Raw genomic sequence first — 21682 nt, 5'->3', positions numbered from 1 at the left:
GTTTTCTAATGGCTTTTAAGGATTGCTTGGAATCCTTTAGTTTACAGAATGCCTTTGCGTCCAAAGGAGGGCCTAGTTCTGTGCGTGAGGACATTTCGTTCAAATGGCGATTTTAAAGGATTTTAAAGGATGTCCTTTGTCATTTGAAGAGAGTGGGCAGGCATTTCTGCATTTAGAAATTTAAATCTTCTTTCACAGAATCATAACAAAATATGGTTGGTTTTATATCTGAAAATCATCCTGCGTAACTGTACAACTATAAAGAATAGTCATGACTCACGAACAATTGAAAGACTGGCCAGACCTAATCTGAAATAAAAGAATTTCAATTTTGCTAACTCCGTCAGGAGATGTCACGGGCAAATATAAGGTGTAAGATTTGTTCCTATGGCTGGCAAGGGCCCATGGCTCCTAGAAGTCTCTGTATGCTCTGGTTCCAGAACAGCTTCTCTGTCAATAAGGCAACCTAGTATAGAAGGTCCTGCACTCGACTTGGGACTAGGAGTCCTGGGTTCCTTTAGATACTGAAGTATTCCTGCAAGGATGTGCCTGTTTACATAGACAAGTCACTTAATCTCTTTGAGCCTCAGTTTAGTCATCTGTAAAAAATGGGGACAATGCTACTTACATGGGTTACTTCCCTGGGATATTGTGAGTTAGGTGCTTTGCAAGCCTTAAAACATTCTGTAAGGCCTGTTGAGATATACATATTGCCTTTCTCTGGATAGATGCGGGAGGCCTGAACAGTTCAGTCACAGCTGCCAGCAGGAATGACTAATGGGAGGACACCAACAAGCAAGACCAGATTTTCAAGGAAGCAGACAAAGCATTTCCAGGTGCGTTTCCCCTACAACTAAAGAGTCAGCCAGACGCAATGAGGCACAGATGATGGCTCTCAAAGAGATGAGCCTTGAGCATCCCTCTGAAGGACCTGACATCATGAGAGGTACAGAAAGACAGAAGGAGGTTTGTGCTCTCTCTGGAGCCCCAAATGGAGCAAGAAACAAATTAGCATTTCTAACAGCCAGGATCTGATCTTGTCAAAGCATTCAACCTGTGACAAACTGATTTGTTCCAAGAACCTCCAGGTAAGACCTGAGGGACAATCAGGGCGCCTCAATCACCGTCAGAAATCCACGGAAGCCATAAGTGGCCATCCTTAAGTGGAGGCAGCTGGACTTGCTAGCCAGAATCCTTCCTGCAGAATGGACCCAGAAGACTCATGTCGGTGCTACCTCTATTCTATAGGCTTTGGCCATTGCACAACAGCCTGAGCCATCTGAATGACCAATGGCCAAGGCTGTGTGCTGTAGCGGCATCGGAATTCAGAGGCAGCCAGAGAGAAGGGCTTCTAACTCTCTGGCCAGCTCTGAGGCTGTGCTGATTTCTTGAACAAGAACAAACTAGTCACGGCAGCTGGACAACCTATAGCTGCGAGTACTTCCTATGGGGAATGTTTATTTCTTAATCAAATAAAAGGGAGGAAAAGTACTATCAAATGGCTTTCAAAAGTAGAAAAACTCTGGGAAAGCCCTAACTTCCACTCGTTTCTATTCATTCTGTTCTTGGCACTAGGCCAGGTGTTGGGAAGAGATCCAAACTGCAAACAGTTCCTGCCCTCAAGGAGCTTCCACTTCCACTCTGTGAAGAAGACAACATGAATACTGTGAGGCCCATAAAAGATCTATACAGAGTAGACTCAAGGAAAACTGAAAGGGGAAGACGTAGCAGCTGGATGGCCAGGGAAAGACCCCAGGCCCAAGCTAGTGTTGGAGCCGAGTGTGGAAGGAGACCAGGAATTCAAAGGGCATTCCAGGTACCTGTGCAAAGGGTCAGAGAAAGAAGAACAGGTCAGGCTTGTTTTCTGTGAAAACCAATTTAGCAGATGTGTTATCTAGAGAGAGATTATAGTGGCAAGAGAAGCTGTGGAAGGAGAAATTACAAGACCTGGAAATGGAGGAAGAAGGAAAAGTTCAGAAAAGACTCTTGATCTGATCTCTGACCTTCAAATTTCTCATGTGCAAAGTGAGGACAGTTAAACACTTTCTTACATCATGGACTTATTGTAGGGGAACCATACTGTGTGTATGCACTAAAGTCTTCATCTTAAAAATTCAGGGGCCAGAAAGGGATGGGAGACTAGCAGCTGATGCTCATTCCCACTGTTCCTCTCCTGCCTCCTCTGTTAATATTTCTATTACAAAGAATAAATATCCAGGTAAATCAAGTTTCCTGCCCCTAATCCAATTTTATGAAAAATCTAAATGCAAGTGATATCTGAGTTTAATTTCCTCTTGTGAAAAATAAGCCTGGAATATAAAGCCTTAACCACTTAATTATTGGGAAGGGTTGAAAATACTTACTGAGTTAAAAGCTCATGATACAAAAATGGATTTGCTTGAGTGAAGAGAAAAGGATTTATGAATTTGTGAACAGCATTCTTCCTGAACACTGGCCAGATGTGATCAGGACTGCAGAAGAATTAAATGAGGCTAAATCACAAAGGATCCCAAGCTAGGACCTTATTTTATGAAAAACAGGATCCAGCATTTTGCTTTTTTCTCAGCATAGAGGAGGGTTCTAGGGAATCAATCTTAGTTGGCATCAAAGGGAAGATCAATCTGCTAACAATGAAATCTCTGCAGTCTCTACCATATCTCCAGCCACAGTGAACAAGGACCCAGAAACATCAGGTCTTCAACACTGAAGTCCTTGGCCCTGGCCAACAGATCTCTATCAGAAACAAATCCCATTTTATCAGTGGCAATGAGAAGAGGCCTAACCACCTGCTCCCTAAGGGCCCTGGACCCTTCCATCTGACCTAGAGCAGAACCCTCCATCTTTGTAGGCTAGTCCTTTAGAGTGTGAACTCCTGGGAGCCTGGTACTGCCCTACTTGTCCATCTGAACTTGCCATCTCTCAGCACCATGCGTAGGGCTAGTTAGTAAACATCTACGACATACTTTAGGCACCCATTTCTATAAGTGAGGATCCTTGTTCTTCCTGCCACTACAGTCAGAAGAGTGGGCTGGGCCTGACTCCTCAGTTTTGCTGTCCTCCACATTCTCCTGATTCTTCCCTACACACTTTTTATCTTCAGTTCAGTCATTTTTTCACTTATATCTGACTCTCTGACCCCATTTGGGGTTTTCTTGGCAAAGATACTGAAGTAGTTTACCATTTCCTTCTCCAGCTCAATTTCACAGATGAGGAAACTGAGGCAAAACAGGGTGAAAAGTGATTTGCCCAGGATCACAGCTAGTTAGTGTCTGAGATCAGATTTTAACTCAGGAAAATGAGTGAGTCTTTCTGCCTCCAGGGTTGGGCCATTATCTATCCACTGTGCCAGCTAGCTGTCCACCTTCCATCCTGGTAAGCAGATTAATTCCTGAGAGCTGAATAACTGTTTCTAGGTAGATGCCTCCCACACCACCGTGGCCTGCCCTCTCCTGGGTTTATTACCTTAGTCATGGGAGACAACTTGGTATGTAGGAAGAGCCCATGCTCTGAAGTCAGAGGCCCTGCTAAGTCCACCTGCGCAGAAGCCTTCAGATATGTACCATCCTCACTACAAACACTATTGGCACCTCTTATGGGGGCCTCTTCATCAGTCTCCTTCCTCTTGGAAGTCTTTCCCTACAATTCACCCTCTCCACAGCTGCCACCAGGATTTTTCTACAGCACCAGTCTGATCTTCACTGTCTCACTCAAGAGGTTCCAGGGGCTTCTTGTAGCCTTGAGAACAAACTATTAACTCTTTTGTCATAGGACTTCCCAATGAGCTCCAAACTACTTTTCCAGACAGTTTGCCCATTTCCTCCTTTCTAGGTATTTCTCAGTTCCAGTGAAACTAGATGCACACTCCTGCTCTCTGTCCCCATCCCCTAGCCCAGACTGGCTCTTGGACCTCCTAGAATCCCGAGCTCCTTGGAAAGCTCCGCTCGGGCCCCAGCCCACCCCCTCCCCACAAGGCTGCTTTACAGTTCGTGTCCTGTCCCAGACAGGAGACTTATTGATCTGAGCCCAGGTTGTTCTGTCCACTAGAACATAAGCCCCTTGTGGAGCCCAGGCAGGGAGGATTTGGTTTTTGTCTTTGCATCCTACAGTGCATTCTCCAGTGCTGGGTCTTAATCAGCACGCTGTGGAATCTGAGGTTGGTGTGGTTTTAGAATGAGAGGTAGAATGGCAGCTGTATGAAAGATTGTCTTGAAGGGTCACAGCGGGTCAGGCTAGTTGTAAAACGTCCAATCAGAGAACCAGACAGAATCCCTATGAAGGGAGGAAACACCCATCAACAACAGTGCATCTATTCTGGAAAACGCTCAGAATTTTTCAAGAGGAAGGGACCACGGGGGTTGTCTGATCCAACCTCCTAATTCTACAGATGAGTAAACAGAGGCTCAAAGAAAGAAGGACTACGCAAGTCCTCTGTGGCCAAGCCAGAGCCAGGACCTGTGGCCCCTAATACCCAGCTAGCTCAATGTCATTCCTGGACAAGCCAGGAAAGAAGCACCTGAAGGTTGCTCAGCTCAATGAGGCAAGACTTCGTAAGATAAGGAGAGACCTGTGCCTGCAGCTGACGCTTCGGTCAGTTTATGCTTTTTGAAGGGACTAGACGAGGGTGTCCTCCCAGAGCCTATAAAGTATATTCCTATAATTAAAACCAAACTGTAAAACAAGAGCTATAACTTGAGATGCCGAAGCAGCAGGTCCCTTTTGAATTGACTATATATGAAATTTGTATTAATCACAAGTTTTCATCAACATTCTACATGAAAGACTTTCAAAATTGTCCATGAGACAATGACTATTCTTTTAATCAAAGGGGTGGGGGTGGGGGGGAAGGGGGCCCTTTGGACGGTTCTGATTTATGTTTTCAAATCATGAACAGTTTTCAAGTGATTAGGATGACGACCATAAAGAAAAGTACAAGCTTCCATGCATTCATTGCTCTGGGGGAATGTACGTATATAAAATGAGGAAGAAATGAGAGAAAGTCTCCAACCTGAGCCCAGCTTCCCTCCTCATCGTCCTGATGTTACATGGTTAAAAAAGCAAAAGGATACAACTATTAGTAAAGGTAAGTTCAGAGATACAAGCAGTAAATGATGTCATATTCGTGCAACTTAGCTGGGAGCCAAATCAATTCAGACAAAGCACCATGCACTGACCATGCAAAGCTCCTGGCATCCTCCATGCAAATGAGAGCAGGTGCTTTCCTCTACAGGAGGGAGAGAGAGAGGGAGGGAGGGAAGGAGGGAAGGGGGAGAGGGGAAGAGAGGGGAGGAAGGGACTTACACTCAAATTAGCAAAAAATTAGTAAACAGATTAAGGATTCCCTGAGAAGTCCATTAAAGTCACATTACTAATTTGAGGGAACCAACAACAATCAGTGGATCCTGACCAATCAGCCTAACCAAGTACCTAAAAGGAATCATTGTCTCCAATAATTGCACATCACTTTTGTTTGGACAAAAAGAGGCCCCGGATTCAAACAAGAAGACCATTACAGGACTGACCGTTTGTGGAGTGGCTGTGAGGTTTTCCATCTCTTCATGTGTTAACCAGACATTCCCCGTGCTCTGAATAGATCCCACATCCCACGAAAGGAAAGCAGTAACAAGGAGGAAAGGGGGAGTTGTACAACATAAGCAACAGGGCATCCATGGGCTTTGGGGCGAGGGTGCAGGCCCCACGGTCTATGTGAGGTTGCCCCCAGAGGGCACCTGCCCGAGCTGCTTTGTGAAGGGAGTTCGGAGAAGCTTCAGCACTGTGGGAGCACCTCTGGGTGTTCAAAAGCAGTCCTCACTAGGTTCGTTTTATCAAAGATGTAACTTTACGTCTAAATCAAGGATTTGATTTGCCATGTACTTACAGAGTCTAAAAAATATTCTACTGCTCAACTCAATCAGCCAGTTGTCATTCATCACCCACTTGCATTATAAAACGGGCCAAGTGATCGATAAAGTCAATACCAACTCGACTGTCGTCAAGTAAAAGAAAATCCTTTCCCCCTTTTCTCTGACTGAAAATTGTAACCCTGGCCCAGAGAGTAACTAAAATTACCTGAGATGACACGGAGTCAAAACTGAAATATCTTAAAATGAAAGTGAGTTTACTCATTTGTAGAGAACTTATCTCAAAGTCAGAGTAACCGGCAAATAAAATGAAAGTGAATGTCCTTTAAAAAGTTTAAATAAGGTTTATTAAGTCATTCTCTGAGCCCCCAAAAGACATACATGTGTTATCATGATTCTTCTCTCTCTCTCTCTCTCTCTCTCTCTCTCTCTCTCTCTCTCTTAAAACTCTTACCATCTTAGACTCAAAAAAAGCAATAAGGACTAGGCAATGGGGGTTAAGTGACTTGCCCAGGGTCACACAGCTAGGATGTATTTGAGGCCAGATTTGAACCTAGGATCTCCCGTCTCTAAGTCTAAACCCCCCCCCCCATCATTTTCTTTTAAGAGTAAGATCAAGATTCTGGGGGCGGGGGGAGTGAGGGAGGAGCATTACCACATATAAAGTAAATGTAAATGGCCAATTATATCAAGAACTCATTCTACAAACACTTTCTTTAAAGCAGATGACTTAGTGTTGGCTGACTATAAGCCAAAGGATCATCCTGTGGGAGGGGCAATTAAAGAGTCTGATGCATTGTGGCAGCTCTTCCTGCTCAGAAATAGCAGAACCTGGATACTGCCCAGAGACTGAATTAAACTCCTAGGAGTCACACAGCATCTGAGGGGGTGCACATTAATATTTTTTGGAAGTATAAAACAAAACCACTAATGTGGCCATATAGCAGGAGGGAAGGAGCTGTGAGACCACTCTGAAATGTTTCAGCCTCTGTTTTATGGAATAGATAAATTTGACCTCTGGATCTACTGCTCTACTCTCCAAGAAGAGCAACCATTGATCTCTCTAATCTTTTTTACAGCATTTTATTAGCAAGTGTGCCTTCATGACATGCACGTGTGATATTTGTGCCATCAAAATCTCTTTTTTCCCCCTCCCAAGCAGTTTCTAGAGACTTTTACTTCAAGTTGTGTAACAAGTTAACAAGTATATATAATTATGCAGTGCTTTGAGGATGGTTTCCAACTTTTTTAGGTTATCAAAATGTTATTCCACCCAAGTTTTGTTTTCAGATAATTTTTTAAAAATCCCTCACCTTCTGCCTTAGAATCAATACTAAGTATTAGTTCCAAGGCAGAAGAGTAAGGTCTAGGCAATGGGGGTTAAGTGACTTGCCCAAAGTCACACAGCTAGGAAGTGTCTGGGGCCAGATTAGAACCCAGGACTTCCTGTCTCTGGGCCTGGCTCTCTATCCAGACTGCTTAGCTGCCCCCTACAGACACTTTTATAAAGTTTCTTTTAAATTCTTCCAACAAATACTTTTTGAGACCTCTTACGATGGGCAAGACCCAGGGCACAAACCATGCACAGACATCCCATTTAATTATCCATCAGCCCTCCCCATTTGTTTGCCACCATTTCAGATCTGTAAAGAATTTCACTAAAAATGAAAAGGGCCCTATGACTTTCAGGAGGTTCTTGGACTCTCTGGGTCTTACCGTTCTTGATGTAGGTGGAGCAGAAGGGCTTGTCAAGGACATGATTTCTTGAATAGCGAGCCTCAATTTTAACCTGTGCAAAGGATTACTGATTCCAATTTCCCGCTGTATTTCAGTGTCTGACAGGGCAGACATGATGGCCCCACTTTTCACATTTGCTCGGCAAGCTGCCACGTACCATGCAGGCATCCCGACCCACAGCTGGGAAAAAAAGACATGATAGAACTGAGCATTGTCCCCTACCCAGAGGACAGATTTATATTTGATGAAACATCCTGCAAATATTCAAGAAAATCCCCTTTCAAATATTTTCATAAATGTCATTACCTCGAGCCAGACAACCACAGTTGGCCCATCCCACTGTGCAAATGGCAGGCCCTGTCTTCGAGCTTCCTCAAGCAGTTCATGCCTGAAAAACAATAACAAAATAAGAGTCCAAAAGTTTGTAAAACACCGGGAAGATGGCTATCTAACATTTTTCTGACAGTCTCTGTACAAACAAACTATAGTCATTCCTCTTGCCTAATTCCACACATCAGCAATATGGCTAATGCAGGACTTTCTACCACATTAACATAACTTTGGAGGTATCAGAAAGTATGACCAAAAGAAAAGTAATTCTCACATTCTCTTAATTCCTCCCCTTTTAGAGTTCTTTCTTGATTCTTAACTGTCCCCCCAAAACAAATGGTCAAAGGTTAAGAAGATCTAAGTTTCAAAAAGAAGAAATCAAACTGTTAAGACACAAGAAAAATGCTCCTAATCACTAATAAGTAAAGAAATGCAATTAGAACAACTCTGTGGCTGTACCTCGTATCCATTAATTAGCAAAATGGTCAAAAAGGAGGGGCCAGGAGGCACTAATACACTGTTGGTGGAGCTATGATTCTTGGTTCTAGAAAGCAGTTTGGAAACTCCCCCCCAGATTCCCTAAGCCAGTGATGGGCAAACTATGGCCCACAGGCCAGATGTGGGCCCCCTTAAATGTTCTATCCCACCATGTGACATTATTCCTAATCTGATGAATACAATGAGTAAGATACAATACAATGAAACTTCGAAAGAGTTGCCTTAGAAACAGGCTGACAGATGAGCATTTCCTTTCCTTTGGCCCCCTCTTTAAAAGGTTTGTCCATCACTGCCCTAAGCTGTGCACATTTGACCCATATATAGTACTACTAGGTCTATACCTCAAAGAGAGCAAAAAAGAGAGAGAGAGAAAAGGAAGCATAGGACAAAAATGTTTATATAGTCAGAAATAAAATAGTTATTTATCAAACAGGGAAAGGGTGAAGAGATTATAGTAAATGAATTATTGGACTATTATTGTGCCATAAAAAATGATGAAAGAGACGGTTTCAGAGAAGCTTAGGAGACATATAAGTGACCAGAAAAAGTAAGGAGAACAAGGAGAACAATTTATACAATAGCAAAAACATTCTAGAGAAAAACCCCAAAACTCTGAAAGATTTAAGAAGTTTGGTCATGACTACATAGATACAGAACAAGACATGCATTTCTAGATGCTGCCAATATGACTTGGTTTCCTCGACTATGCAGATGTATATTTATTTCAACTTTGGAGTGGGGGGAGAGGAAGAAGGAAGGCAAGTGATGGGGCTGACCAAAGGAGGGAAAGGGAAGGACTTTTCAAAATTCTCTTGAAAAAGAACAGAAGGAAAGCTGAAAGGAAGCACCATGGAAAAAAGACAGTTTGGAAAATTCTATGTTTAGTTAAACAGAAAAAGCAACAACAACAACAAAAAATTTGCATTAAAAAAAGCAAGCTGTCCATAAAAGAAATTCATCATTCCTTGGATGGTTCACTTTTTCTGTTCTATCTGATACAGTAAAATTCTCGTTTTATTTATTCTTAGGTTCAAAATAAGTAAAATAAAAAATAAACATTTTACAATTAAAAAAAATTCACATGGAGTAGTGTTAGCCAGTTTCAGCAGGAATTAAAGGGATTTTTTTTAAACAAAAGGAAAAAAAAATTCCTAAAGGTGAAAGGGAAAATAGAAAGCCAGGAGTTTTGGGAAGAGGTGGAGATAAAGCCCTTCTGGATTATTGGTTATGGGTTCAATAGCTTAAAATGAAGCCCAGCTGCTAATTTAGAAGACATTATACTCTAAAATCCCAAAAAAATGAGTACACAAGTATGTGGCTAAAGGGTGATATAGTACAGAGTGATGGGCAAGGAGTCGAGAAGAACTCAGTTCAAATCTCTCCGTCACCAACAAGCTAAGTGCCCCAGTCCTTTTACCTGTTTGTCTCATTTTCCTCATTGGTAAAATGGGGAAAACAACAGCCCTTACCTTGCCTTCCAGGGTTGTTAAGAGAACCAAATGAGAATAATACCTGTAGAGTGCTTATTTAAACAAGCTCTGGCTCCTAGTGGGCATTTAATAACTGTTTGTTCCCTTCCCCATTCGCATGTCAAAAGGGCAAGAGTCAACTAGTTCATCAGCTCCAAGAGAGGAGAAGAAACATTCTATCCCTCATCAGAGACAGCCTAAAAGGTACTTCGTACAAGATTTTAATAATAGTTACATGTAGTAACTGCAAAATGCTACAAATATAAAGGTATGATATGGGGGCACATTACTGTCATGGAATCCTGTGATGCAAATAAGACTGACAGGATGTGGAAGTCTAAGCGTTCGGTAAAACCATCTGGCAAACAAAGCAAAAGAGCTGAACCCTAATACTGGAATTCCCTCCAACTTCCTATCACAGAAGGAACAAATGATGGAGAATGACAAAAAATACTGATGAGAGAATAGGAGCCGTTAAGAAGTTATTTAGTCATTTACAGTATGAATTCAGTTACATGTAATGGTACTAAACAACTCTAGTTGCTCATATTTCTATTCAAATTTAAATTCTTAATAAAAATTTTAAAGGAAAAACAAAGATGAGAGCAGCAGCCAGAGCTCTCTCCTGCACTCCCCTTTTCTGGAGGGGGACAAAGGGGAAATTGGAAGAGCAGCCCCTCTGAGGTCCCTCATCAATGGCTACAAGGTATGTCCCAAACAGAGAAAGTGGCATCTGCTTTTCCATCTCTGGGTCCAGGGTCTGCTTGCAGCTTCAAGCCTCTGTCCCTCTAGCTAGCATTAAGAAATGCCTGTACTTCCATGAAATGATCTAACGTGAAGTGAGCAAACCAGGAGAACAATGAAAGAGTATCAGTAAGTAATACTGCACAGTGATCAATGGGTGCCAGCCAGCCCAAGAGAAAGAGCCGATTCAGTCTAAACATAGATCAAAGCAGACTTGTACAAATGCTTTATTTTTCTTTTTTGGGGGGTTTGTCTGTATTTTCTTTTGCAAAAGAGCTAATATGGGCATACGTTTTACGTGACTTTACACATATAGTTCATATTGCTTGTCCTCTCAAAGAGGGGTTTGGTGTTCTTTATTTTATTGTCATGCAAAACACACGTCTATATTAGTCATTGTTGTAAGAGCAAACTCACACATAATCAAAATCCCAAAATAAAATCATAAATACACTGATGTGAAAGACAACTCCCACAGTTCTTTCTCTGGAGGTACATAGCAATCTCCTTCATAAGTCTTTCCCGATCGTCCCAGATCACTGCATTGCTGAAACAATAATATTGCTGTTGTGCACAATGTTCTCCCAGTTCTGCTTATTTCGTTCTGCATCACTTCCTGCAGATCTTTCCAGCTTTTTCTGATATCATCTTGCTTATCATTTCTTATAGCACAATAGTATTCCATCACCAACATGTACCACAATTTGTTTAGCCATTCCTCAATTTTTGATGGACATCCCCATAATTTCCAATTCTTTGCCACTACAAAAGAGTTATTATATTTTTGAACAAGCAGGTCCTTTCCCCTTTTTTATTATTTCTTTGGGATACAGAGCCAGTGGTGGTACAGTTTTATAGTCCTTTGGGCATAGTTCCGAATTGCCCTACAAAATGGTTGGGTCCTTTCACGACTCCACCAACAATGCAGGAGTGTCCCAATTTTGTCACATCTCCTTCAACATTTACTACTTTTCTTTGCTGCCATATTGGCCAATCTGATAAGTGTGAGGTGTACCTCAGGACTGTTTTAATTTGTATTTCTCTTGTCAAGATTTAGAACTTTTTTCCATATAATTATTAATGGCTTTGTTTTCTTCATCTGAAAACTGTTTGTTCATATCCTTTGACCATTTGTCAGTTAGAGAATGGTTTGTATTCTTATATATTTGACTTAGTTCTCCATAAATTTGAAAAATCAGACTTTTAGCAGAGATATTTGTTATAAAAACTTTTCCCTCGGTTTGTTTCCCTTCTAATCGTTACTTTAGTTTTGTTTGTACAAAAGCTTTTTAATTTAATAGAATCAAAATCATTTTTAAATACTTAAAATACTCTTTACCTCTTTTTTGGTCATAAATTCTTCCCTTCTTCAAAGATCTGCCAGGTAGGTAAACTATCCTATGTTCTCCTAATTTAGTTATGGTATGACTCTTTATATCTAAATCATATATCCATTTTGATTTTATCTTGGTATAGGGTATGAGATATTGGTCTATTACCTGGTTTCGGCCATAATGTTTTCCAGTTTTCCCAGAAATTTTTGTTAAATAGTGAGTTCTTATTCCAAAAGCTGGGCTTTTGGGGCTTATAAAACATAAGTTTGCTGAGATCACTTACCCCTGTATATTGTGTATCTAATCTGCTCCACTGATCTACCATTCTATTTCTTAGCCATTACCAGATTATTCTGATGATTCCTGCTTTACAGTACAGTTTGAGATCTGGTACTATTAAGCCTCCTTCCTTCACATTTTTTTCATTAGTTCCCTTGATATTCTTGACCTTCTGTTCTTCCCAGTGAATTTTGTTATTGTTTTTTCTAGTGTATAAAATAATTATCTAATAGTTTGACTGGTATGGCACTTTATTATATTAGCTCAGCCTACCCATGAGCAATGAATATTTTTCCAATTGTTTAGATCTGACTTCATTTGGGTGAAAAATGTTTTGTAATTATGGTCAGATAATTCCTGCATTTGCCTTGGCAAGCAGATTCCCAGGTATTTTATATTGTTGAGAGTGATTTTAAATGGAATTTCTTGTTCTAACTCTTGTTACTGGACTTTGTTCATAACATATAGAAATGTTGATGATTTATGTGGATTTACTTTGTATCCTGCTACTTACTAAAGTTATTAATTATTTCAGCTAGTTTTTAGTTGGTTCTCTAAGTATGCTATCATTTCAGCTGTGAAGAATGATTAATTTCTTTTTCTTTCCTTATTGCTAAGTTAGTATTTCTAACAATATTAAGTATTGTTAGTGGAGATAATGGGCATCCTTGCTTCTCTTCTGATCTTACTGGGAAGGCTTCTAACTTATCTCCATTGCAGATAATATTTGCTGATGGTTTTAGGTAGATACTACTTATCAATTTAAGGAAAGGCCCATTTATTCCTATTCTTTCTAGTGTTTTCAATAGGAATGGGTATTGTATTTTGTCTAAAGTCATTTCTGCATCTATTGAGATAATCTTGTGACTTCTGTTAGTTTGGTTATTGATACGGTCAATTATGCTAAACGGAGAGGTTCATGCTTGATCCCAGAGGCAATTTGGGAACCCCTCACAGGATAAAGGGGTGCAATTTGGACCTATCAACAACAGTTCAGGAAAAGCTATGAGGAGGACAGACCAGAGCCCTCAAAAACATAGTCGAGGAGACTGAACTGCAACAAATAGTCCACATGAGAGACGATGAGATCTGAACTAAGGCGGTGGGCTAGGTAAATGAGAAAGGTAGTTTTCTGAAGGATGCTATAAGATAGAAATGGAAAGATCTGGAAACAGGGCATGGAGGAGAGGGAGAGTCCAGAGGATGCTGAGGCTATAAGTCTGGGAGACTAGACGCAGAGAAATAGGAAAGTCAGGAAGTGAGATCACTTGGGGAGGGAGGATATTTTGTATATTTGAAGTTTCTTTTGGTCACATTAAGTTTGAGATTTCTCCAATAAATAACAGTTTGAAATGCTTAGCAGACAACTGGTGATGTGAGACCAAAATTTGGGAGAGTGACCAGAACTCCAAGTCCTATGTACAGAGATGATAATGAAATCCATTCAGTTGCTTCTGACTCTGTGTCCATTTGGGGTTTTCTTGGCAGAGAAACTGGAGGGTTTGCTATTTCCTTCTCCAATCCATTTTACAGATGATGAAACAGAGGCAAACAGGATGAAGTAACTTGCCCAGGGTCACAGAGCTAGTAAGTGTCTGAATTCAGAAAAATGAGTTTTCCCACATCTCCATCCACAGCAGGTGTTTAATAAATAATTCCTGTTTGCCTCCTTGGGGCACTCAGATTATAAAAGTGTTGGGCTAATTATTTTGCTTAAATAAGCAAAGCTCTATAGAAAAAGCTTTGAGCTATTCTGAAAAGAGCCGTGTGAAAGTTAGCATATCAATTTAAATTTCTATTGATAGAAAATCTGTGTTTCCTCCAAAATGGGAAATTAAATGTTAAATGTTTTAGTCAATAAAAATGTCAATTAAAAATATGTCATCCTAATAAATTTGGATTCCATCACGGATGCAGAAGTGTGGGCCCTCCCTCCCAATGGCCTGCTAGTGAGGAGAGCCATGCCCTCCATCTGCCCACCCCCCCATGTCAGTCCCTGCTTGCAGAGGTACTCCATGGGCAGAGTCTTCAAACACCCAAGAATGCCTCCAGCCACGAAGGGGAAGGAAGGAAGAGTGGAGGTGGTGATGTTTTTAAACACAAGGAAGGAGCTTCATCATTAAAAAAAAAGACACGTCTTTATCATTTAGATGCATTTTAAAATACCTGAACATACACATCACAAATACACACCATGCTTTAAGAAAAGAAGACAGAACACACTTCGTCGGCATGGAAGTGTCCCTTGAATTCCATGCCCAAACTGGAACTATGTCCTTGGGAAACCCAAATGAAAGTGTTCTCAGGACTTAAAAAGTAAAATGGAACATGTCTGACAGCAAAGCCAACACACAGAATCTACCAAAAGACTTACCCTGATTTCACCCTAGAGGGCCAGGGGAGAAACAGAAAAGGAAAACCCCTGTTAGGAAATGGGAACTGGTCGCGATGATGAACTCCATTTGCAAGAATGTGTTCACATTTACTAAGGGCCCGGGCCCTGAAAGAACTAAGCAACCTGAACCCAGACTTAGTTAACAGTCTGTGCTGCTTCACTCCCTCATCCATCCAATCATTCCACCTCTCCCTCAGCACTCATGCAACTATTCAGGTGCAAAGCTGGACCTTAAAAAGACCCACAATGACCCATCATTAAACACGGGGACAGCCAAAGGCTGTCTGAGAAAGGGAGACAATAGGGTCCCTGGATAGCACAGTAGATAGAGTACCAGGCGTAGAGATAGGAGGACCTGGGTTCAAATCTAGACTCAAGAGATTTCCTAGCTGTGTGACCCTAAGTAAGTCACTTAATACCTATTGTCTAGCCCTTGCTATTCTTCTGTCCTAGAGCTGATACTAAGACCAAAAGTAAGGGTCTTTAAAAGGGAGAAAAATGAAAAGGATACCAAATGGAATGTTTGTGGAAGCCATAAGGCATCCTACAAAACCCCATTTTGGAATCTGCAATTCATTTCCTATACAATGGATTCTCTAAAAAGATAACTTGTTTCTTCTTCCCTCTTCCCTCCCTACTCCCCTATCCCTCAGTGAAGAATCAGTCCAGGCCCCTATTCCAGATAACACAGAGCTCAGCAGCAGCTACTGTGGCCTTCAGAGGGTAAATGGAATATGAAAGGGAAGAAACAAAGAGAACCATTCCTTTCACCTCAGGACCAAAATTTCCCAGGAGGCAACAGAAGCAGAGCTGGAGACACCAAACCCTGGAAATGCACCCCCTCCCTAATACTGTTTGTCTCTGGGGCTTTCACAAACCACCAGAAATGGCCGTGTCCACATGCCTAATTCTGACCAAACCCCTAGGTTTGGTATTAAATGCCCTGAGAATGATCCCTCCTGGTCTCCCTGCCATCACAAGCACAGATACACCCCTTGACCATCGGCTTTCAATCTTCTTTTCCATTCTCTGGTTATCTCACAGATGATAGAAGCAGGCTCAGTTTTACTTTCGAGTTTATCGATTCCCTCTTCCTTGTCAAGCTCATCAATTTTTAACTTTTCCACATTGGTGTTCAAAGAGATCAAAGATAACGACCTACTTCAGAGCAGAAAAGGTATAAGCAAGACTCCGTGCTCCCTTCAGGCCATAGTCCTGGGCTGTCACAGATACTGAACATGTCTAAGTCTTTTCACTCTTACGCAAAGACTTGGTCACTGTCACCGGACTTTGTAGGGGTCAGTAATGATGACCAGTCACTGGCCAAACCTCCTATCAACAAACTAGACGTGAGAAAACCATGTCAGTGAGAGCTGGATTTTATTTAAAACAAGGCAAACCACACAACTGACAATTCATGTTCTACTTTCCTCCCTTCAAAATGCCTAAAATGAAAAGCAGCTTCAATGAGTTTTCTAAAACCTGTTGTGTTGAGTAGGGATGTCATCAAGAAGCCTCCCACGATTCTCAATAGCTCCATCAGGGCAGATGAACTCATACCCACACACATTCACTAGTCAAATAGAAGGATGCTGTAGTTCAGTTGTTTCAGTCTTTGGTGTTTTCTTGGTAAAGATACTGGTAGGACTTGCCATTTCCTTCTCCAATAGATTAAGGCAAACAGAGATGAAATGACCAGGGGCCATGCAGAAAAGCAGGGACCACTCAAGGGAAGGCTGACTTCATCAATAGACCGATCATGTCAGGAGACATGTTACCTTTTTCTGAGAGAGTGACTGGACTAGAACACCAAGAAAAGTAGGTATGGTTTAGCTGATTTGACAAAATTTCTCAAATTTTTGTGGAAAACATGGCAAGATGGAGACTGAATCCAAGGGATCCCTAATTAGGGGAATAACAGGCCAAAAAAGAAGCTACCAATGGCCTGGGATCTCTCTTAGTGACCTAGAGAAATCCCTCTCCTAGAGGGCCCCAGGGATCTCAGCTTGGCGAAAAGCCATTTAACAGGTCCGTCCATGACCTGGATTCAGGGAGAAGGATGCTTATCCAATTAGCCAATGATATAAGGCCAGGAGGGACAGCAGTGTGAAAAAGTCAGGGGCTAACCAGGATCGTAACGAGCTGAAGAGTTGGGTCTGTTATAAGATACATTAATAAGATGTTTAAGATTAGTTGGGAGGCTTGGCAAGCAGGGCTGGAGAATTCTAAATGGAATGGGGAAGCAGGAAGTTGTGCTTCTTTCTCTGAGAGGGACTCCATGGTGGCTGGGGACAAGTTGTAACTGACCCCCTGGGAGACCTCAGAGGAGTTTGTATCCTGATATCCAGAAGGAGGAAAGTCATCTGCCTGAGGGAGGCTAAGGTGAGACTATAAAACCTAACCTGGGTTGCTGGTCAGCTCAGGTTGGTTTAGCTCCCTGCCTTACCCAACTGAAGGAGTACTGGCTGAAGACGTAGGAAAGCTGTATCGTCACTAGATTTTGACAGGACTCAGCAGTGAGGATCCCACTTTCATTCCTGATCTCCATTGTGCCCTGCCCTGCTATCATTTCTAGCTTAGTGTAGATAAGTTCATTCCCTGACCCTGAGGCTTCCCCATAGACTGGTAGACTAGAACCCCATTTTCCCTTCTTTAAAACTAGAGTTCACTGAATTAAACTTGTTTATAAAAGCTTTTGTCAGTCTACTCACTTGTTAGTCTCACAGACTCCCTGGCTAGGCGGCTAGGCTAGGTGTGACAGTGAAGGCCCAACAGTCACTCCTGTCCACTACCATTCCCCAAACTGCCAAACCCAATTTCCCTAACTTGTTTGGTCCCAGTCTATTGCCCATATTCCTGTCTCCTCCTCACCCTTCTGAACCCAGATAAAACATATAAGTTAACCCCAGGTTTTACCTTAAGAGGTCAAATCAAAAAGGAGGGAATTTGGCCAAGTTGGTCTGAGGTGTTGGAGAGGAAATTTAGGTGGGACGTTTGGCATGTGTTTCACTTGGGGAAATCAGCTTCACAAATACAAGATGGAGTAGACATGCTACACTGGCTTGATGTGAAAAAATCTCAACACAAATCCCACCTTCTACAAGAAGCTTTCCCCAGGTTCTATTAATAGTGGCTTCCTAGAGATTATATCCCATGTACCATATCTACACGAGTATGCCCATGTGTGTGCACACACGCATACATACACACACACACACACACAGTGTCTTATTTTTACAAAGTTATTTGCATGTTGTTGCCCTATTCAATTGAGTTCATTGAGAGCAAAAACTCTTTATTTTTTTAAACCTCTCTTTGTAGCCCCAGAACGTAGCATAATTCCACCTCGCCCACAGACGGCACTTAATAATGTTCACTGTCTTGTCCTGAAAATAGCTGGGAGTTTTAGAGGAAAAAATTTGAAATGTTAATAAACTAATAGAGGGGAAGCCAAAAAAACCACCCATGAATTGGGGAGGACGAGTACCCAGAACTGGGGCAGCCATCCTTTAAGATGAGAAAAGCCTATAACGGATGATGTTTCATCATTTTTGAGGAGGCCTACTTTAAAGGTGACAAGCTTCTATTTTGAAAACCAGCTGCGGATGGAATTCAGAATTTACAGAAATGTCTCCTGGCCATTAAGTCTTTTAGCAAGTGGCTCATTAAAGAGTCTATCCCAGTTACTCTTTCTCATGAAGAAATAAGTAAAATGCATATATAAAGCATTGAATAGTTCCATTAAACAAATATATCCATTAAAATAAGTGATTCCTTGCAAAGAAGTCAGTGAAACAGAACAAGGTTGCCAAGTAACTCACTTTTTCTGCAGCTTTCGGTTTTTCTCAGCCTGCCCTCCCAATTTGTTAATTCCTAAAGCATCTGGAGAGGAGTTATCTGTGTCCGCTACACCAGCTAGAAAGAAAAAAGGGACCAGCGTTAACTACCAGAGAAAAGTCATTTTCGCCTCCCCCCAAACTCTCAGAAAGACATGCCAAAAAGACCTGTGCTAATTCCCAGGGTGCACACACTTGAGTCGGCAGCTAAGAGGATAAACTGCTGGGAGGGAAAGGACTTTCGTCACAGGGAACAACCAGCGGCTGTTAGCCTACAATTCTCTAGAGACAGCGAGTGACAGCCCCATGGATTTAAAAACCAAGGCTGAGCAGGACTCAAATGTGCTTAATACTGATTAAAAGACGTATTAATTGGACAACAACAGCACAAATGATGCTGTTCAGAAGTCAGAGGCCTCTTTCTGGATATGAGGTTACAATGTTATGGGCAAAGGCACATTTGCAGCTGTTTATGGTCTGTGATGGCTTCATAAATCAATTTACTTTGAATGTAAATAGCAAAACGTACAAAAACAACTGGCTATGGGTGTGTTGGGGGGAGGGAGAAGAGAAAGAGCTTCTTAATTTTTGTTCTGTATATAGGAAAGGAGGGGAAGATGAGCCAAGCGAGTCAAGGCAGAAGGAAATCTAATTAGGATGGCATAGTCACACAGGTACAACCCTTGAAGACATTCATGACTTTCTCTCAATTGGTTCACAAACTCGTTTTGCTTATAAGAAGCTGAGGTGCTCATGGTCAGAACTGAACCTGCCAGAGGTTTCTTAGCTTCCTTCTATCCCAGTGCCACTGTCTGCCCCCTCCACATCAGTTTTCCACACGGACATCTCTAGGACAGGGATCCTTAACTGTTTTTATACCAGGGATCCTTTGGGCAATCAGGCTGGTAAAGCCTAAAAACTTCTTCTCAAGATAATGTTTTAAATTATATAAAATATCTAGAATTACAAAGAAAATCAATGATGGGGAAGAGCTATTTATTGGGGGTAAAAAAAAAATGTTTTTGGCTTTTGGATATAGAGTGTAGGGAAAAGGAATATGAAAATACTGCTGGCTCAAAGGTACTCCAAGGTGTCCAGCAAACACTCCCAGGGACAGATTTGAAAAGGGATCAAGGGCAAACCCCCAGGTAGCAAGCCCTCGCCAGGACACTTCTGCCTTGTTCACTGAACAGACTTCCAGGGAAGTAATGTCATCGTGTCAAAGCTCCACTGTTCTGTAGTGCTAGAAGCTTCCGAGCTGGAAATAACTTTAGACAGTGACAATATCCAAATCAATTATGACAGTCTAAATAGCATTCTCTCTGTGGAGTGTATCTTTTAGTAAACAAAATCCAACTCTGGGAAGAATCGGGGTCCCTCCCCAATACTACTTCTCTCACAAGGAGCCTTTTACTGATTTCTCTGAAGAAGGAAGATCTGATTAGCACTCTCTGAGTTCTTCCAAACACTGTCATTACACATCCCTGAAGCATCTAGTCCATCAGGTGATGGAGCAGAAAGCTCTCAGGCTCCCAGGGCCTGATAAGAACTTGTACAGTTGGGAGAAGCCTCAGAGGGATTCTAAACCAAACTCTTTAATGCTAACGATATGAACTTTGCTTTCCCAAAACATTCTGAAACACATTAAAGAGACTTCTAGCTTTCAGTAATGGGTAAAGCTAGGTAAAAATGTGCTGAGGTAGGTTCAGAAATGGTTAAATCGCCAGAGGCTATTCCATTCAATGAAAGGTCCCTACAGTAGAGGGCAGCAGGGATCTATTTGGGCTTATCCAATTTGCAGAGAAACAAAATGGCAGAAATATCTCGCGTTCTAGACAGGCTTGGAGTAAGCAAAATCTAAGAAAAATGGATTCCATAAACCCACTTCCATTGTCCCAGCATGGGGGCATAGCCAGGCAGATGCCCATCTGAAAATGATCTGGGGGTTCCAATGGCTGCAAGTTCAATGTGTGTGATGAGTGCTGCCCAGTGTGGATGAAGTTTACTCAGATGTGGGCATCACATGCAAAGAAGGGCACTGACAAGCTGGAGAGCAGCCAGCAGAGAAGAACCTGTTTGGAGGAGGGGTCTCAAGAGCACACTTGAGGCCATATGAACATCACTGAAAAGGATGGCTGTGACACCTGATTTCCAATTTTCACAGTTATTTAAAAAATTTATGGGGCAGCTGGGTAGCTCAGTGGAGTGAGAGTCAGGCCTAGAGACAGGAGGTCCTAGGTTCAAACCCGGCCTCAGCCACTTCCCAGCTGTGTGACCCTGGGCAAGTCACTTGACCCCCATTGCCCACCCTTACCAATCTTCCACCTATAAGATAATACACCGAAGTACAAGGGTAAAAAAAAAAAAAAAATTATGAGCAAGATTTAAGGAGATTCCTCCTGTCAAACTTCAGAGAGCATTCAGACCCGACAGCCTTGGGCAGAAATCACAACAAAGCAGGAGGGGACTTGAGAGAAGCCCTCCCAAAGTGAGTGGGGCCACCTGGGTCTCTTCCTCACTGAATGATGGTCTTCAAGGCTTCAATCATCTCCTGGGGCTGCCCTAAGATGAGCTTTTCATTCAAGAACGAACTGTACAAGCAACAGTAGCTGGGGAAGTCTTTTGGATTGCAAACCCCACATTCAGGGTCTTTCTCACAACATAACTTGGCAATTTCATTGATATTTAAGATGACTTTCTCAGTAAATTGTGTACTGAAATTCATTTGAAAAATCAAAGCACTCTTGTTTGAAGAAATTAACTTTCTCCAACTCCAAAATGTTACAGAAACTACTGAAAAATAACCAACCTTGCACAAGGGACTCTTTGCCAGGGTGTCCAGGCCGACCCTTCTCTTTCTTACCAAACAAACGACCAATAGAGGATTTGATTCCCTTCTTTTTCGGTGCTTTATGAAGGGAATCTTGGCTGCTATTACTGCTGCTAGGATTGCTTACTTGACCATCTTGTGAACCTGTGGAACTTGAAACAAAAAAAATTTTAATCCTTAAAGTATGTATCATGAAATGAAAAGATTAAGAGTTATAATCCTTACTCTCACATTTTTTAAAAACAAAACTTCCAGACTCATCACATCAAAAAAAAAAAAATGGGGAGGGGGTGTTGTGACAATTCAAATACAAGTAAGGAAAATTTAGGGAATACAAACAATCTGAGAAGGAAAGGATTTTTAAAAAAGTTC

At 41.8% G+C, this 21682-nt stretch overlaps 1 protein-coding gene across 2 annotated transcripts in view; it reads right to left on the bottom strand.

Moving 5' to 3' along the window:
* Window positions 1-21682, bottom strand: part of PPFIA1 (PTPRF interacting protein alpha 1) — a 121676-nt gene that overhangs the window by 10175 nt on the left and 89819 nt on the right. Inside the window, exons 19-24 of one of the 2 annotated variants that reach the window (XM_044681332.1) lie at window positions 21290-21462; window positions 18466-18559; window positions 7902-7983; window positions 7575-7775; window positions 5520-5582; window positions 5006-5032 (exon numbers count right to left, since the gene is read on the bottom strand). In XM_044681332.1, the coding sequence (XP_044537267.1) occupies window positions 5006-5032; window positions 5520-5582; window positions 7575-7775; window positions 7902-7983; window positions 18466-18559; window positions 21290-21462 (640 nt within the window). The remainder of the gene's footprint in view (window positions 1-5005; window positions 5033-5519; window positions 5583-7574; window positions 7776-7901; window positions 7984-18465; window positions 18560-21289; window positions 21463-21682) is intronic. The other variant, XM_044681333.1, reaches the window with a different exon arrangement.

The sequence above is a fragment of the Gracilinanus agilis genome, chromosome 6, assembly GCF_016433145.1.
Source record: "Gracilinanus agilis isolate LMUSP501 chromosome 6, AgileGrace, whole genome shotgun sequence".
Taxonomy (NCBI): Eukaryota; Metazoa; Chordata; class Mammalia; order Didelphimorphia; family Didelphidae; genus Gracilinanus; species Gracilinanus agilis.
The sequence above is the reverse complement of the archived record's forward strand: the minus strand, read 5'-3'. Positions and strand labels throughout refer to the sequence as shown.